The sequence below is a fragment of the Pteropus medius genome, unplaced genomic scaffold, assembly GCF_902729225.1.
Source record: "Pteropus medius unplaced genomic scaffold, Ma_sr-lr_union100, whole genome shotgun sequence".
Classification (NCBI taxonomy): domain Eukaryota; kingdom Metazoa; phylum Chordata; class Mammalia; order Chiroptera; family Pteropodidae; genus Pteropus; species Pteropus medius.
This window is the reverse complement of record NW_024349798.1, coordinates 10,761,171-10,779,310: the sequence shown is the minus strand read 5'-3', so window position 1 is coordinate 10,779,310 and position 18,140 is coordinate 10,761,171. Positions and strand designations below refer to the sequence as shown.

The window sequence follows — 18,140 nt, the reverse complement described above, 5'->3', positions numbered from 1 at the left end:
TAAAATGCGATAATAATGGCACCGACTTCTCGGGTTGTTGGTGGTTAAAAGATGTCCATGAGTATTTGTTAGTGTTCAGAAAAGGTTGACTATTACTGTTAGGTGTAGGCCGCAGTCACAACTATTTATTTGGTTTGGGAGGAACATCTCAAAATATGCTCTTAGAAAACTTACCCTTGCTTTCTCTGAGCCTAGGCCCTCGTGATAGCTGGGATTTCTCTCCAAGCTGCTAACCTGTATGGCTACATCCTTTGTAAGATGGGAGGTGAGGGTGACATCAGCAAAGTCACAGCCAGTTTCCTGTCCCAGACGGTGTTCCAGACGGTAAGTTACTAAAGTCTATCTCTGGACCCCCGCTTTCTAGACACTCAACTAAGGAGGACTGTTGGCAACCGCAGTTTTTAATGTTTTCCGTATCAGCCAGGCTGCCACTGTTAGTTTTTTTAAATTGTAGTAAAACATACACAACATAAAATTTACCATTTTAATCATTTTTTAAGTGTACAGTTCAGTGGCATCTAGTACATTCCCTCTGGGCAACCACCACCACCACCCACCTTCCCAAACTGAAACTCTGGACCCATTAAATAGTAATTCCCCATTCCGCGTCTCCCGGCCCCTGGCAACCACCTACCTCCTTTCTGTCCCGATGAATTTGACAGCTCTAGGGACCTCACGTAAGCAGAATCATACAGTATTTATTTTGAGATTACCATGGTTAATTTTAAGAATTAAGAACCACGAATAATTTTTTAACCTCACATTTATTTCTAGAAGTGAGAAACATCTTTTAGATTTGACCAGGCTCATCCTGAAATAGTTTGAACCATCTTACATTTGAACAGTGGTGCTTTATGCTAAGACATTGAGCAACCAGCTGTGCAGGCTCTCAGCACATTGTGGGTTTGCTTTGGCCTTGAATCAGCAGAATCAAGTCATGCACAGGTGGGAACCAAAGTCATGGTTGACTTTTCCCTTGCAGGCCTGCCTGAGTGACTTTCCGAAGCCTCACCTTGAGGGGCTGGAGATCCACAAGTGTTAGGTAAGAGGCGGGATCACGGTGGGGGTCTGGACAATGGGGACCTGGGGACTTGTGGGATGTGCAGCTCTCCAGGGCTCAGCTGTGCCTGTGGTCTGGGCGGGCTTCCCCCTGTGCCCTGAGTAGCGGGTGCATAATCAGGCGGGAACCAGCACTGGGTATCCCCGGGGCTTTGTGGCCTCATCGGCCGTGAGAGGGGTCCCACCTTCCTCATGCTGGACATGTGCAAATTTGACCATATGTGCAGGCGTGTAGGGGAGCGGGGAGGGAAATGAGCGAACGGGAGAGAGAACAAGGGGATTTGCCTGTCCTTCCACTTACGCGCCCAGAGCAAGATGAAGAACAGGAATTTACTCTTCCCTCAGCCGTCTCAGTTCCTGTGCGTCTCTCACGCAGTGAGCATCTCACAGCAATGTGGAGAATTCTAGAACTTACATCTGTCTTTCCTTTATATGTAATAAAAAACCTGTAAATTATCTTATCTGACACTGGAAGTTACTAGGTAGTGACAATACAGGGTGTAGACACAGACTCCCAATCCTCTTTACGTGGGTGATTTAAGGGCTTTTCTGGGGTGTTTTGACTACACCCAGCTGCACTGTATGCTTGCCCTCAGAACAAGCCCTAGCATGAGGCTCTATTCCTATTTTAGTTTTTCCTCAATCTGAAGAATAACTGTGGACTATGCTATTTAAAACCGTGCGTGAGTATTTTTCAGTGAAGCCACATATCCATCCTTTGTTTCCTTTTTAGGTTTATCTATAGAAGCAGCAATGGCTGAAGCAAGAGGTTCTGTACTCAACCTTCTAGCAGAGAATTCCACAACACACAAATTTGTGTTTTTCAGCGAAGCAGGCCTCAGGGAGAGGTTTGAGGAGACGTTTTTAATTTAAAACAGCACATTCATAAAGAATGCCCTTTACCCATGTTCTAAAGAAAAGTGTACAAATATTAAAGTGTCTCTGAAAAAGTGACTTCACACCGCACCAGAGTCTGGTCCCTCTCTGTCCTGGACTCCCACTTTGTCCCCGATCCGGTCAGGTTTCACTAGACACGCCGCTTGTGCCCACAATGTTCCCTGGTTTCAGGAACTAATGAGGTTCTCTTCTTTTGGCTGATGGAGATTACAAAACTCTTGGATTCCTGGAAAACAAAATAGAGGGCAGAGAAGATGGATGGCTCTCAGTTTCTCAGGCAACTCTGCTCTGTTCTGGCCAGGGCGCTTCTAGTCGGGGGTAGAACCCCCAGGAGGCTTAATTCAAAACAAACAAATGACCAAACCAACCCCACTTCTGTTCATGTCCTGTATCTTCGAAGTGACCTGAATACCACACTGCCCCTCTGCGGTTATAGCCACCAGCGGGAGGCCTTTCACTAGTCCATTCTACAGATCAGGAAGCCTGAGAATGATGTCATTTACCCTTGATGCCATGTCACTACGCAAAAAGAACCTGGCACAAACCGAGACTCTAGAGCTTTTAACTACTGACACATCTGTGGTCAACTCAAGGGCTCCGATGGCTGCCCACTGGCGGAAGCAGGTCTGCACATGGGTTTGGTTTAGCTTACTGGGGTTTTTTTTTTTTTTTCCTCAATCAATTTTCAATTTACAGCTTTACTGAGATGTATTTCCTATGCCAAAAAATTCACGCTCGCTGTGTCTTCTAAAGTACGACTTTTAAATAATGTTCACAACATTGATGACTAGAAGATAGACTCCTGGCTTCCTGGGCTGAGGGGGACACTCTCCACATTATCCTAGACCCCACTATCCTACTGTCCCCAGTTGAGGCAGCATGGCAGTGACCATTTATGATCCTAAATTGGACCTTCTCACACCCCAGCCCACTTTGCTCATTTATGTTACTTCCTGGCCCCACAGCCAACTGAATTCACAAGACTCACATCGACACTTACTTTGAATTATACTTCTGTAGGCTAATGTGGCTGGGGAATCCGGTGCATCAATCAAAAACGACCGTCCTTCATCGCAGCTCTTACCTTCCAGAAACAATTGAAAGAAAATTAAATCCCTGAAGAAACCAGTGGCAACATGACCTTGGAGCCCTTTCTGGGCCTGTGACATTATGATCCTGAGCCTGCTGCACCCATAATGAAGAACAAAGCCAAGAAAGAGTGTCATGGGTCTCAGAGGACCTCCCCTCCATCCAGCAGGGACCCTGGCTAGCATTTCGATGTGGCTCTGACCCTTGCCTGGTCAGTGGTCTTTCGTGTGTGTGCCTATGAATCATTTGGGTGGTGCGTGGCAGACGCAGGCTCCAGGGCCCCACAAAGAACGGATTCAGCACTCCTGGGTGGGCCCAGGAAACCGCATTTAAAAAGATTAATTAGTTCTATTGAGTAAAAGATAATGAGTGCACATGGTAAAAAAGCATGGAATACAAAAGGTTGTACCCTGAAAGGTGAGTCCGAAAGAGACTACCAGTGTTTCAGATGTCTTTCTAGAAATAATACATGCATAGAGATGTGTGGCATATATACCCACATACATACTCATATACTTAAAAAACAAAAGAATGAATGGGAGCATATAGTACACACGTTCTGCCCATCGCTTTTTCCATAATTTCATCTTGAAGGTCATTCATTCCACATTGGTATCGATCCATCTGCTAGTCTTTCCCAAGACTGTCCACTCCGGTGCCCTCCTATGGACGCGAAGGCCATCTCTAGGACCACATGTCAATTCAGTGTCTAGGTGACCAGGAGGCAGGGAGCCTGCCCCAGCGGGCGGGTGGTGGTCTCACCGCCTCTGTCTGCTCTGCCCTGAGTAGACCCCTGCGGTCAGCTTCTCCACCCCTACTCCCCAGATGCTGAGCGCTGCCGGAGAAGCAGCCTCAGCAGGTCCACCACGCACAGCTGTTCCCCAGCCTTCGGTGGACACTGGTGAGGCCAACTGTGGAATTGTCGTTTCCTCGACTCCCCTAATGCACTGCCCTGTGGGACACGGAAACCCGAGTGAGAGCGAGGGAAGGAGCCCAGAGAGGTGGGTAGCAGAGGTGGGGCTACCGTGGGAACGTGGTGGAAGCAGCTACGGAAGCCCCTGAGTCCGGGGAAGCTGGACTAGGTCTGGGAAGTACAGGTCCCAGAACAGTCTCCCAACGGGCACTTTGTTCCTTTCCTAGTACCCTCCCTGCACCCTGGCATCTCCCTGACCAATCTCTGCTCCACTCTGCCACGCCCAACCCAGGCACCCCTCCGCCCTGAGGTCGGAGCTGAGCGGGGTGTGGAGGCCCCCACTTGATGATGGGATGGAGGTGTTTAGAGTTTGGACTCACCCACCTATGTGTGGGTCCAGAGGCACTTTGCCGAGCAGAGGGATCTTCAGATCCTGGCACATGACTTCCGCACCCCCCGTCGTTGGCGGGAATATCTGAGACTCTTTCTGTGAGGCATAAGAAATGGGGGAAGAATCGTGATTTTGTTTCAGAATCACGAGAATGGACATTTTAAAGAAACTTAAAAAAAAAAAAATCCCTATTTTGAATGTGAAACGCTACCAAAAGAATTTTCATTAAATCAGCAATAGGAGGTTCTAATCGTGACCCCACTTCCAGAAATGCTGGGGAAAGCAGAACCAGTTTCACAGAGAACTGTTCCTATTAGCTCCTCCGCCGAGGAAGAAGGGGCTGGTCGGAAGATACGCTCACCTTACACTTCGGGCAGATGAAGCCGCTCATGTTCTCCACCACCCCGATGATGGGCAGCTTCACCTTGTGGCAGAAGTTGATTTCTTTCCGGACATCCTGGAGCGACACCTCCTAACGAGGTTCAAAAGACCAGTTGTTTCAAAGTCAAAGTACAAGAAAGAGAATGTCTGAGTGGTCGAGGGGTGGCTGCTGTGTCAGCGGATTTACTGTCATAGAGCCCTAGAGGTGTGTGCCTTCTATTCGGTAAGTAATTTTTTAGTGCCGACCACGCGCTAAGCCCTCCCTGTTCTGGGTGCCAGGATAAACCTGAATAGCCACATATCAAACGTCCGATGAATCTATAGAAAAGTGATTTTTAATATACCTCGATGTCTGCTTTCTTGTCAACACGCTATGCTGAGCCAAAGTGTACACTGTTTTCTAGGTCAGGAGACGGCCACTTAAGGCCTGTGGGCCACATCTGGTTGCCCGTCTGTTTCTGTAAAGTGCTTCTGGAACACAGCCCGTTCCTTTACATGTTGTCTCTGGTAGTTTTCATCCGACAATGGTGCAGGTGAGTGGCGATGACAGAGTCTATATGATCCCTAAAGCCTAAAAAATGTACTATCTGGGCCTTTACAGAAAAAGTTTGCTAAGCTCTGGTCTAGATGATCGTGAACACAAACAACTTTATGGACAGAGAGAAACAGGAATATCGCCACCTTTGGACAGCTTCAAAGTCAATTCCGATCTGAACACGCGCTTGACGGTGTGAGGGCTGTCGTCGCTGTCTGGTGCCCTCTCTCCTGCCCACCTAGCGTTATTGCAGTCAAGTGCGTCCTAGCTTCCCGTCGTCACGTGCAGTGGAGTCATGCCTAGGAGGAGCCATGTTCCCTTTCACAACAAGGGTGGTATTAGATGAGCCATCTTTGTGCCAGCAACATTTTTGTTGTTGTTCCTAAAGGGTCTGTTTTTAGAGCAGTTTTATGCTCACAGCAAAATTGAGTGGAAAGTACAGAGACTTCCCATATGCCCCTTGCTTCCACACACACAAAATATTCCCCACTGTCGAGATCCCAAGTGGTACATTCCAACTAATTTTCCTTTTCCTTTTAGGTAATTTCGTTGGGACCTATTCTTGATAGTTCTGCTGGTCCAGAGTGAGTCGCAACTACTTTTTAAAAATTCAATAGAAAACACCCCCAAGGACAAATCCATCTCCCACAGCCACACCGCAGCCAGGTGCCCTTTGTCTCTAGCCACCTAAGTGCTGTCCTGCTCCTCCACATACCCTCAACATCTCCCTCCACAGGGCATCAGAGTGAGGTGACACACCACTCCCTGTGCGAGGCACCTTCATGTGGCCTGCTGCGCCTGTCACACAGCGGACATGGCGTCAAGCGTGTGCTTGTGTCTGCAGCACCAGAGTTCTTCGGTGAAGTGCATGAGCCATGAGGGAGGCCTAGTCTGTTTCACTGCCGATGCCCAGCCCAGGGCCTGCGCATAGTAGGTCCTCAGTGAGGGTGAAGGACGAGGGGTCGTACTGACTGGTTCAGAGACAGATCAAGACAAACCCCCTTTATATTGTGCTTCTTAGGGGAAAAAGAATATCGTGAAGAGAGGTGTAACTGAAGAGAGTCACCTGCCGGTTGCTTGGGACCCCTTAAGATCGATGGCAGGTAACACCAAAGCATGTCTCGGATCTGGCCACATAGTTCCCTGCTGGGTTACTGAGTTTGGGTTTAGCAGGGCCCCGTGTTACAGCCTCTTTGTGACTGGCACAGAAGACGCTATCAAGGACCAGAGAAGGGCTTACCCCGAAATCCCCATCTACGCCCCAAGCTGGGTCTGTGGAGACTCCTTAATTGCTCTGAAATGCAAATGGAAGGAGCGTTGCAGACTCTGGGGGCCTGCTGTGCTCTTCCACGCGTGGGCACGGTGAGAATGAGGTGACCACGAGGGACAGTCTGAATGATCACGGTACCAACCATCTCGTTGGCTTTGCGAAGGGAAATTAAAAACGTAATTCCGAACCGCTACTGGACCAAAAACCACCCCAACTGTTAACCGAAAATGCCTGGACCAAAGATAAACAAAGTGTCCGCAGATCCAATCAGTGTCTGCTTCAGAGCACGTGTTCTGGGGATCTGCTCTGAGCCCAGGGTCTCAGCCCTGTGAGGACGAAACGGCCCCACGCGGTGTGGTTTGGACCCAGCTCCGTCTGGGCTCTCGCTCACCTGAGGGGTGGTGATTATCACCGCCCCGTCGATGTGTGCCGCGGCCAGGTACTGGACGGCCGAGAGGTGCTCGTCCGACGTCCCGGGTGGGGTATCCACGATGAGGTAGTCCACCTCCCCCCAGTCCACGTCACGGAGGAACTGCTTGATCATGCCTGAGAAGAAGAATCTACACTGACGTCTCTTCCCTTTTCCTAGATCTCCTATTGAAGCATAGTTTGTAATCTTTATGTACATTTGGTCTATACTCCAAATCGGGGGTGTTCGGCACCGTCTGGAGACTTTTCTGGTCACCATGACTACGATGGGAGTCCTACTGGCATCTAGCCCACGGAGGCCAGGGGTACCCCTACAGCAGAGCATGGCCCACCTCTCCCCTAACAAAGAATTATCTGGCCCAAAATGTCAATAGTGCCGAGTGTGAGGAACCCTGCCCTAACTGACACTTCTGCATTGTCACCCTAGGCCTCAGTGTCCAGTCAACCTGGTATTGATGTCACCTCACACACTTTTCTCTCCGACAGAGATAAGCCACTACAAAACCACAACATGAATAATTTCAGGATTGTGTAGGTTTTCGGGAGAGAAAAACCCATAGTAGATATTAATATTTGTGAAACAAAAACTGATATTCTTACTAGCTACCTTCAACGAGATAGATGTTTAAAACTGCTCTACGGAGCCCAGCAGGGTGACCGTTGCCTTGACAGTTAAGGATGCAAAGGAAACTCAGAGCAGCTCTGCTCTTGGAAGAACGCGATAAAGGGAAGAAAGCAGAGTGGCAAACCATTTTTCTTTGGTCCCCTCCAGATAACGGCGTCATCGGGACTGCTGAGCAAGAAACCCACCGACATCACCCCCAGGTTGTCTTCTGGGAACTGGTGAGGATGAGGCAAGAAACATTTTACTTAAAGCTATTTCTGGGACAGGATGACCATGTGATCTATGAGCATATTCACTCTTTGCATCATCAAATCATTTTGGGAAAAAAAAAAAAGAGTTATCATATTGAGGAGACAGAAAGAAGTACCATGTGGCTGTAAGCTGCAATGACAGCCAACTTGGCTGAAATAAATGAGTATCATCTCCTTAACTGTCTTAACCTGGGTTAGCAAACCATGGCCGCCAGGGCTAATCTGGCCTGCTATCTGTTTTTGTACATAAAGTTTTACGGGAATAAATCCATAGTCATTCATTTACATATTACTATTTTCAAGCTACAATGGCGGAGAGCGTATGGCCCACAAACCACAGATAGTCACTGTCGACTCTTCACAGAAACGGTTTGCCAATCCCTGGCCTTCACTGTATTCCCTGTGCCTAGAAAAGTGCTGCAATAAGTATCTGTTGACTGACAAACAGTTGAGAACAGTGCTCCCCCCTCCCCTGCCCCACATATACGTCATGTGCACGTGGCCCATAATGCACCACCTTGCAAATAAGGCAGAGAGTGAAGACTCACCACTGGAGACCAGCCTGAGCCGCTCTGGTGAACCTGCGGGAACACGGGCATCGAGAGTCATTGCAAGTTCTGCCCCCTGGTCACACTTCACGCACAAATTTTATGCAGTAAGAAGACAGTTTTATCAAATACAGTTCATTGCCTACAATGCTACCACTAAGTTCTTAATCGGGAGTGAACTGCGGGGGCGGGGGATGGCGGGGACGGAAGCTGTAATTCAATAACCGCCCCCAAGTTGGGTTATTTTGAAACTCTATTTAGACATCTAGTCAGGGAACTGGAGTTACCAGAGGTCAAATATAATTTGGGGTCTGAGGTACTTTCAAAGAGTGATAGGTACCGGCTGGGGGTTGTTGGGAAAATGCAGGTAATGGAGCAGCGAGGTTGCCTCTGAAAATGAGCCAGGGGTGATACAGCATCATCCCTTTGTTAAGAAGCTATGACCTAAGCAACTCCCAATTACGCATCTATCTTAGAAATCAGAGCAACGTAGGAGCCAAAAGAGAAAGTCTATTTTTCTTAATGAAGTCTTACTTTTAAAAATAGCTCTACTAAGATATAATTCACATATCACACAATTCACCTATTTAAAGTGTACAATGCAATTCAGAATAGAGACATAATTATATATCCATCATCATAATCAATTTTAGGACATTTTCATTACTCCAAGAAGACACCCTGCACCTCTTAATTGTCACCCCCAATCCCTACACTTCCTTCCAGTACTAGGTGACCATGGATCTACTCTCTGCCTCTACAGATGTGCCCATTCCAGTCATTTCATAGAAATGCAATCATATCATATATGGCAATTGGTGACTGGCTTTGAGGTCTCACTTAAAGAACCCCCATTCATTCCTACTTATCTTCGTTCTTTAAGTCACTGGTCTTAGAAGAAGGGTAAACAAGATGACTGAATAGTGTAGGAGAATAAAATAGTAGAAATTCTGTTTTATCTCACCATTTAAAATTTTTGACTTTTATAAACTGTTTATATACTGGTACAGTAAGTAGTCTATGTATATAACTTACAAGCAAATAAATGTAGCGTGGGCATGTGTTACAAAGCTTTTTATTATCTATCATCTGTCCCTTTCCACAAGTGCCTTGTTCACCACTGTACCCCAGCACCCAGAATAGTTCTGGCATTAGAGTACAGTGCCAGTCTTGAACCAATCTTGACACCCCTGGAACAGCCTTGTCCTCCAGCCCAGCTTCGATGCACCATACCTTGGCCTGCTTCTTGCTTACTCAGAAGGGAGAGACCAGAACCTGCAAAGGCTGCTGTGGCCATGCCCCTAGCCCACGTCACTTGCCCACTTCGCAGTCTCAGTTCCCCAGAGATGACCACAGGGCAGGAACATACCCTCGCATCCAGGGTACAAAACCCCAGCCAGCCCTCCTCTAGTTTTCCCAGTCAGAGCTAAGTTTCCTTGTCTAACTTCTGCATTTTACTTGTTGTTTCCCTTCCCCTCTGGGAAAGCATCGAAACCAACACTTCTCATATAGTTGGGATGAACTTTATAGATTCCCGCCCCTCGAATTCATGGCTGTTGTTAAAATGGACCGATGGACTAGCGGACATTTACCTGGTTTCCTCCTGTCCACATATAAGAAGCATGGGCTCTGCTGACTCCTTTGTTCGGGCTGAGTAGTTTAGCACTGCGTTTGCCCTAAGAGACCACTTTCCTGCGGTTTATCATACAGCTCTTACCTGTTCTCCTTCTAACCCCATTATCTTGGGAATTGACGGCCCGCATATGTCAATGTCTAGAAGAGCAACCTGGGGAACGAGAACGAGAAGAGACCGGAGCAGTGACATAACTGAACACATGATCCTCCCGATATGTACAGCTGGGAGGGGTACAGGGTTCGAGGGAAAAGAGGGAAGGGAGAAGACAGAAAGAAATGGGGTCCAGCGTAGACCGAGCAGAGTTACGACATATCTCTTTCTGGCCATGAGACACACAGCCCGAGACACCTAGAGAGAACTTAGGAAAGTACGTCGACACCCCTGCCCCAAGTCTGGCCTGGCTCCAGGGTGATCTCATGGACCTGGGTGTCAGGTCATCGGAAATCCAGGATTTGGTACCGTTTACTTGGCCCTTACCATGTGCCTGGGGTGGGTATCACTATCTTTGCTTTACACAAGAGGAAACTGAGGTTCAGAGGGGCCCGGTGACTTGTTCAATGAGCAAAGGGCAGAGCTGGGACAATAAACGGTGGTCATCTTTTCACTACCCTATGGGGCCTGGTGAGGATGGCAGAGTGGACCCTCCAGCTGACCAAGCCCCACTCCCCTGTGATCCTGAAGGTTAGTGATCGCTTAGGGTCGTCTTTCAGAAAAGAAACTGAATATAAGAAGGAAATCTAGCAAAGCTCCTTGCTAGTGGTAAGAGCAGCCTGGGGTGACTCCCTCATCCCAAACACCCTGGTCCCCCGTGTGATAGCTGAGGTGTGAGATGGCCTTTGGGAGCCATCTGTATGGGAGCCTGCTGTATTCATCTTGAAAGCTCTAAAGTCTTTGATCCAAAGTGCAGCGCCTTGGGGTAACTTTTCAACTTGCCCCAAATTCGCTTCCCTCCTCAAGCCTCTCAGCAAACCCCAACCTACTTCCTCGCATGGTGTCACCCTCAGGAAAGCTGTTTACACAGTAGACCAGCCGTTTGCCTCGCATGCCCCCTGCTGGACTCTGCGAGGAGTGCAACAGGAAGACACAACTTGACAACCTGACTTCTTGGCCGCCTTGATCTAGACTCTTGGGGACCGATGTGTGTTAATATAGACATTTTACATCAGAGCCTCACGATTTAGGAAATTATGCCATCACTACGACCCTAACGGAGACTTTCGTTAATACTCTCAAATTTCTAGCCTGGTCTCCACGTTCTTTTTGGGAACAATTTAATCAGTTTCCTTTTGAGGCATTACTCTTCCCACAAGGGGGTAAATCTTGAGGGAAATGAGATGCAAGGATTCAAGAAACAGATTACACGCACTCGCTCGCAGGGTGGTACCCAAAAAGGCCGTGACACGTTCCTGCTATCCAGATCTCCAGAGTGGCCCGGTGTCCTGTCTCTTCCAGACTTCCTCTTGATCCTGTCACTATCCCCAACATCTGTTCAATTCATTTTCTGCTCAGGTTAAGTCATAGAACCCTAGCTAAGAGAAACGTGCCTGCATTAATCCTCACCATGGACTCTGTGGAAGGTGCTAGAAGCCTGATGGCAAGAGGAGGGCTTACCACACCTCTCCTGCCCAGCTTTACAGTCTCTAAGCCCCAGAGACAGGCCTAACAAGTCTATTGCCCTAAAGTACCTCGTGTGGACCTTTTAAGGATAGACTTCACCTCAGATCACAAGGCAAGAGGATAAGCTGGTAATTTATGGGAGCTGGTGACTTTTGTGGTGGCAAGATGGCATGTGCTTCTTTGATGTCTCACGGCTCAAGCTCCTCCGCCTCCCTTCACCACAACTCACACATTTCCCAGCCTGCCCGTGACTCGTCAGAGGTGTTTCCCAATTCTGCTGCCTCTTGATTCAAGGCCCTTTGCAAATGAGCTGTCAGACACCTGCCTATCTTGAGGGCTAAAATGAACAGCCTCACTCAGAGTTCGTCCTGAGCTTTGCCAGACAGCAGGCAGAAAAAAGACAGGGAGCTTCTCACTGTCCTCGGAAGACGCGTGCGACTTGACTGTAATCAACAAGACACACTGAGCATCTACTATGGGCCAACTCTGTGCAGCTTTTGGAGACAAGTATTCAGTCATCAGTATGTCTGCAAGGGGAAACACACTCTCCTGAGTGCTGACATATTTTTTACATAAAGAGAGCCTGCTCATTCAGCCATATTTCCACACTAGACGGTGTGCTTTCCTTCAGCATACTGCAAAGTCTAGACATGTGTGCAGTGGGGACTTCCAAACGCAATTATTTGTAAACAGCTGTCTATTCACAAGTGGTTACTTGCAACTGGCCTGGTTAAAGCCTATCTCCAGAGATCTCGGATAGCTCTAAAAGTGACAATTATTCTGGGTCATCTGGATAATCTGAGAAAACAGATTTCTTGGCCAGCCAATTGGCCATTACAAATCTGACTCGAATAGCAAGTGATGGTTGACTAACAGAATCGGCAAGTATATTTTGAACCCGCTCAGCTTTGTACTCTGGGCAGGCTACAAACTCATTATCACAAAGCAGAAATGTCACTGCCCCTCCATATTCCAGTTAAATATTCCAGTAATAATGATGATTGCTATCAAGGACATTTATTGAGCACTTACTACATGTCAGGCATCATGTTAAGCACTTTATATTTACAGGAATTATCTCACTCAGTCTGCAGTCCCGTTTTACAGATGAGAAAAGCGAGGCAGAGAGAGCCTGTAACCCACGCAAGGTTACAGCAGTGGTGTGGGTGGAGCTGGGACGTGGACCTGTGCAGGCCAACTCCTTGGCCACCAGGCTCGACTTCGCCTGCCACCCCGCCCCTAGGACTCAAGTAGAGTTCTGGCACTTCCCTCGTCTTCTCAAATTGGGAAGCCTTGCTTCTTCTATCTATCTCCCCAACGATGCCCTCATTTGTTCCCTGCCATCTGCTCCAGCCACTGCCCTAGTCTGAACCTGTGGCCTCTCAGGGAGAATGAGCAACACCTCCTGGCTGGCTTACTATCACCCTCTAACAGTACTCAACCACACACCTGGCTAGCTGTCACAGCGATGCTTCTAAAGCAATGCCTGAATCATGCCTCTTTCCTGTCCAGATGTCTGACCAGGTCGTCCAAAGCCTCCACGGTCCGCCTCAGCCTCATCCTTGGCTCTCTTCACTGGAGCAGTCCTCAGCTTGCCTGCCCTGGTGGTCCCACATCTGTGCCTCTGCTTCCACCCACCACTCCACATTCATTAGTCACCATCACAGTCTAGAAGGCCCCTTCTCCAATCCCAGGTGTCCCCTCGGTCATCTCTCCCTTTCCTGAAATCCCTAGACCACATCTTAGATGGTGAATACCAGATTCCAGAGAGGCCTGCATCAGCCACGTAGGCCAGTGAGAGCAGCTCCATATGTTATAAAATGATCGGAAGAGAAATGAGGAATAAGAATTCAGAGCCTTAGTGAATGAACACTGAGCTTTGTAGATCACCTAGTCCAGCCTCTTCACTGTCCCAAGAAGGCTGTGGCCTGCCCAAGGTTCCAATCTTCCCAAAATGCCCTTCTCCAGCTAGCCCTGGTGATGCTGGTGTTACGAACCAAACACAGGGCCAGCAAACTACAACCTGGGGACCAAATCCAGTCTGCCACTTGTTTTTGTACAGCCCACAAATTGAAAATGGTTATTATATTTTCAGAGAGTGGAGAAAATAAAAATCAAGAGAATACTTTTCTTTCATGATGTGAAAAATTATATAAAATTCAAATTTCAGTGACAATAAAGTTTTATTAGAACATGGACATAGTTTACAGGGCAGACCCAAATAGTTGCTACAGAAACTGTCTGGCCTGTGAAGCCTAAAATATTTACCATCTAGGTTTTACATAAAAAGTTTGCTATCAACTGAAGCAAACTCTGATTTCTTAATCCAATCCTGGAGTTCGTGGATACTGACTGGCAAGGTGTCTCGGGGCGCGCGTGCGTGCGTGCGTGCGTACAGAAGGTATGTAAGTATGGTGGGCTTGATCACCCCTGCCCACTGTAGCGGGCTTTAATTTTGTGTATGTGGAGGAAATAAAGTCTTTATCATATTAACATTTGAGGGTGCTATTTCACATGGAGGTAGAATGAGTTATCTCACACAAGTAGAAAGTACTGAAATTTATCCAGGTTTTTAGAGTTTTAAAATATAAGAGGCAATATGTGTTTGAAATTTCAATATTAAACATACCTCTACAGTCCCTTCTACCACTACCTTTTTAAAAAACTAAGGTCAAACAAAAGTGGAGGGCCATTTGTCAATGAGTTAGAAAAGAAACGTGAAGTGAAAGTGTTAGCCCTCATATACGAAAATAACTTTCAATATTCACAGTGCATAAAGAGAAAACTTATTTTCAGAAATAAATCAGTGCACGAAAGAAGGCACACACGAAGACCATGGAATGAACTGAAATGGTAAGGAATGGCTTTTACCATGAACAATATAAAATTGTTTCTATGTTAGAGAACTCTTCTGCATGCCCCCAGTAGTGCTGATGGGGAAAACGGCATTGAGTTTGCAACTCAAAGAGACTCGCAGGCTCTCTAATCCAGAGCACACACAGCGCCAACTCACAAGTCCTCAGCGAGGTCTCTCATTTCAGGGGTCCATGTGCTGGGCAGTTGGGTTCTGAGCTGGGTTAACCCTTGCCACTGTAGCAGTTCTGATATGTATATACATATATTTTAATAGGAATCTTGAGCAAAATTTCATTTTGGAAAAAAACAAAAAGGTGGAATGTATTGCGTGTTAAAAACAACAACAATAAAAATCTGAAACCTGCAGTAGTCATGGTTTTATGTGGTATAAAATGATAATCGCAGTGACTTTTGGGATCATTTGCTAAGGTCCAAACAAAATTATCATGAATCTCACTGAATAACCTAATGTACTTTAAAAATCACATACTGCATATTTCCATTTGACCTTTTTTTGACCTTCCTTACCTTATCACACCTTTTATTAAAACTGAGACCAGAGAGCAGCACTGGGTACTTTGAGTTTTCCTGCTCATCTGTGTACCTCAGGAGAAGTGAGTGGGGACAGCAACTGTTTTCTTCAAGGGCCAAATAAAAAACATGTTAGGCTTTGTGGGCAAAATCAAGGATACTATGTGGGTACTTATGTGACAACTTAAAAGCAACCATTTTTAAGTGTAAAAATCATTCTTAGCTCACAAGCCATAAAAAGACAGGAGACAGGCTGGATTTGGCTATGAGATATATAGTTTGCAACACCTCTGGCATAGAAAAAGGCAAGAAGGGGTTAATAAAGAGAAAGAAGTCTGAACTTAACATAATAAATAATCTGCATGCTAAGAGAAAGGTATACCTGCTATCCATTTTCATAGCTAGAGAATCCAATGAAATACTTTATTTCACTGCTTGACTGCTATGTGCTTCCTCCTCTGTGCAAGGATCTAGAGTCAAAGAGTCCAATTCAACTTGGTCTAAGGAGTCGTTTCTCTACAAGCCATCATGAACCCTCAGACAGGAGCCTCTCCCAATTTTTCCCAAGGTCCCACCTGCGTGTTTTCATCCTCTGCTAGGGCATGAGCAAGGTGGGCGCTGAAGGTGCTTTTCCCAACACCGCCTTTTCCAGACAACACCAAGATCTTGTGCTTCACAGTCTTCATTTTCTCTTTGATTTCTTCTATAGCTGCAAAAAAAGCAATTCAGGTAGTGATGTCCCTGACTAAATCCCAAATGTCACTCTTTCAGTGGGCTAGAAGGAGCTAAGTCCTCGGGACTATTTCAAGGGGTCGTGTATGAAATACCAGCTAGTCAAAGGTGGTAATAAGTGCTACAAAGAAAATAAGGCTATAGCACATCTGACATTTTCTTATTTATTGGTTTACATATCCGTCTCCTCATACTAGAATATAAGCTCCATGGGGGTGGGACTGTCATGTTCCCCACTTTATTCCCAGCTCCAAAACAGAGCTTTGCACATAAAGTCATATACCACTTAATGACAGGGAAACATTTTGAGAAATGTGTTGTTAGGTAATTTCGTCCTGTGAATATCATAGAGTGCACTTACACAAACCTAGATGGTGTCACCTACCACAGACCTAGGCTATATGGTACAGCCTGCTGCTCCCAGGTTACAGGCCTGTACTGCATGTTACTGTATGAAACACCACAAGATTAATTCAAGCACAAGAGAAGACGATAATCAAGAGATAAACACGAGATGTATGAGGCTGCTTGCTGCCTGTGTAACACGACTCACTGTTTACAGCAAACTTGTTTTTATAAGTAGAAAAGATATACTCTAAAATAATGAAAAGTATAGTATACAGTAGTAAATACCTAAACTGGTAACAAGTCATTTATTACCAAGTATTATACTGTACATAATTGTATGTGCTGTACTTTTACATGACTGGCAGCACAATAGGTTTGTGTGTCACCACAAACATGTGAGTAATGCTTTGTGCTATATAGTTAGGACAGCTATGTCACTAGGCAATAGGAATTTTTCAGCTCCCTTATAATCTTATGGGACCACTGTCATATCTGCAGTCCATCATTGAAACATCGTTATGCAGTGCATGACTGTGGCCATGATTCCTAACCTGCGGACAAATCTGCCAGGGACATTTGGTGATGTCTGAGGGCATTTTTGGTTTGTACAAGGAAGGGGTGCTCCTGGCATGTAGTGGGTAGAAGTCAGGGATGCTACTAAATGTCCAATGATGCTTAGTACAGCCCCCCACAACCACACAGAACTATCCATCTCCAAATGTCAACAGAGGTTGAGAAATCCTGACAAAACAGCAGGCACTTGATAAGTACCTGTCACTGATGACTATCACTTATTATACATTTGTGGTGCTTTCACTATTTCGCCTTATTTCAAATCCTTCAAACAACATGGAGGTAAGTATTTTTCTTCCCATTATTGATAAGGAAACAAAGACTCAGAAAGGTTAAGACTCTTGCTCAAGGTCACACTGTGGGATCCTAGAATCAAATCCAAGTCTCTCTTTGAACTTCAAGAGTCTTCTCCCAGCCTTCTGCTTTTTAAGTTCCTTTTAGTAGGTTCTCAGAGTCCTCCCATCCTCCAATCTGTCCCTCATTTTCCTTATGGCAGTGAGGATTCATTTGCTTGCTTACTTGTTTATTGTGGGTCTCCCCTATTAAATTAACACCCTCTAGAGCAGCGACCTCATCTGTCTTTCACAATTGTATCCCCAGCACAGAGCACTGTGCCTAGTCCATGACCACATATCGCTGTTAAATGAATGAATCGCTCCTCAAAAGGAAGAAAATTCTGTCCAAAGAAAGTAGCTGACGGAGCCAGGATTTAAACCCAAACTCCCAGACTTCAAAGTTTATACCCTTTTCCTTTTGCTGGTGGCCTCCTGCCAACCAGTGTGTTACTGTCACTCAAACCTCTGGCCTTACCTCTCAACCCAGCCGACTTGCTCCCATGCCCCGCCCCTCTGGAGACCCCTTTTGACTCCACTTTAGTCTCTGATCCTTGAGGCTCTGCCCCCATCCCGCCTCTTAACTCCTAGCCCTTTAAGGACTCTGCCCCGCTGGCCCCCAGCCCTGTCACTCATTCAAGTCCCGCCCCTCTCTGGGCGGACTTTACCACGCCGCGCCCCCTCTGGGCCCGCCTCTCCTAATTGGCCTCCTCGCCCCGCCGCAGTCACTCATCCTTCAAGCCCCACCCACTTGCTCCTCCGCCCCGCCTCTTCCGGGCCGACGGCTTTCACTTCCCGTTCAGGGCTTGTTCCTTGCTCACCCGGGTCAGGAGTCGCACCGGCTCCAGAAGCGCATAACCGCTGGTTGGGGCACCCTTGACATGCGGCCCCTCGGCCTGCCTGGGCGCTGCTGGTCCCGGGACAGTCTACGCAGAGAAAATATCGCAGTTAGAGTAGCTCCTGTCCCTTCAGCCCCGCCACCCACGCCCCCTCCACGAGCTCACCGTGAGGTACCTCCTCCATTTTGCCGACTTAGTCGCCGGAACCTACGCGGTCACCGGAACCCCCCTGTTGCGTATTTCCGCCTCGTGGCACCCAATCTGACTCTCCTGCCTCGAGAAGTAAGT

The 18,140-nt window shown here is 47.0% G+C and overlaps 3 protein-coding genes across 8 annotated transcripts in view; 2 read left to right on the top strand and 1 right to left on the bottom strand.

Moving 5' to 3' along the window:
* TVP23A (trans-golgi network vesicle protein 23 homolog A) overlaps positions 1 to 1,042 on the top strand; it is a 22,586-nt gene extending 21,544 nt beyond the window's left edge. For 2 of the 3 annotated variants that reach the window (XM_039885329.1, XM_039885327.1), the window contains one exon: positions 196 to 432. In XM_039885329.1, coding sequence (XP_039741263.1) covers positions 196 to 336 — 141 coding nt within the window. In that variant the 3' untranslated portion in view covers positions 337 to 432. Of the gene's footprint in view, positions 1 to 195; positions 433 to 982 lie in introns of those variants that run through there. The other variant, XM_039885330.1, reaches the window with a different exon arrangement.
* On the bottom strand, positions 748 to 18,140 carry NUBP1 (NUBP iron-sulfur cluster assembly factor 1, cytosolic). Of its 4 annotated transcripts, none has more exons than XM_039885323.1 (11): positions 18,018 to 18,139; positions 17,835 to 17,939; positions 15,604 to 15,737; positions 10,106 to 10,174; positions 8,389 to 8,421; positions 7,714 to 7,804; positions 6,927 to 7,081; positions 4,711 to 4,821; positions 4,343 to 4,445; positions 2,957 to 3,040; positions 748 to 2,182 (listed from the first exon to the last, which is right to left on the bottom strand). In XM_039885323.1, exons 1-11 carry the CDS (start codon positions 18,034 to 18,036, stop codon positions 2,124 to 2,126), a joined length of 963 nt encoding a protein of 320 aa, XP_039741257.1. In that variant the 5' UTR covers positions 18,037 to 18,139; the 3' UTR covers positions 748 to 2,123. The 4 variants fall into 4 exon arrangements, with proteins under 4 accessions (XP_039741257.1, XP_039741260.1, XP_039741258.1 ...); XM_039885326.1 differs by having other exon boundaries at positions 18,028 to 18,056; XM_039885325.1 differs by lacking the exon at positions 748 to 2,182 and adding an exon at positions 3,602 to 3,708 and having other exon boundaries at positions 18,018 to 18,140.
* Positions 17,937 to 18,140, top strand: part of TEKT5 (tektin 5) — a 46,799-nt gene continuing 46,595 nt past the window's right edge. The window contains exon 1 of the mRNA XM_039885321.1: positions 17,937 to 18,134. The gene's annotated coding sequence lies outside the window, so the exon portion shown is untranslated. The remainder of the gene's footprint in view (positions 18,135 to 18,140) is intronic.

Coding starts and splice junctions, on each gene's coding strand:
- NUBP1 (XM_039885323.1), bottom strand. Junction 4,446..4,710: donor TCATCTGCCCGAAGTGTAAG/GTGAGCGTATCT, acceptor TATGCCTCACAG/AAAGAGTCTCAGATATTCCC. Junction 2,183..2,956: donor CTACAGAAGTATAATTCAAA/GTAAGTGTCGAT, acceptor TTTGTTTTCCAG/GAATCCAAGAGTTTTGTAAT.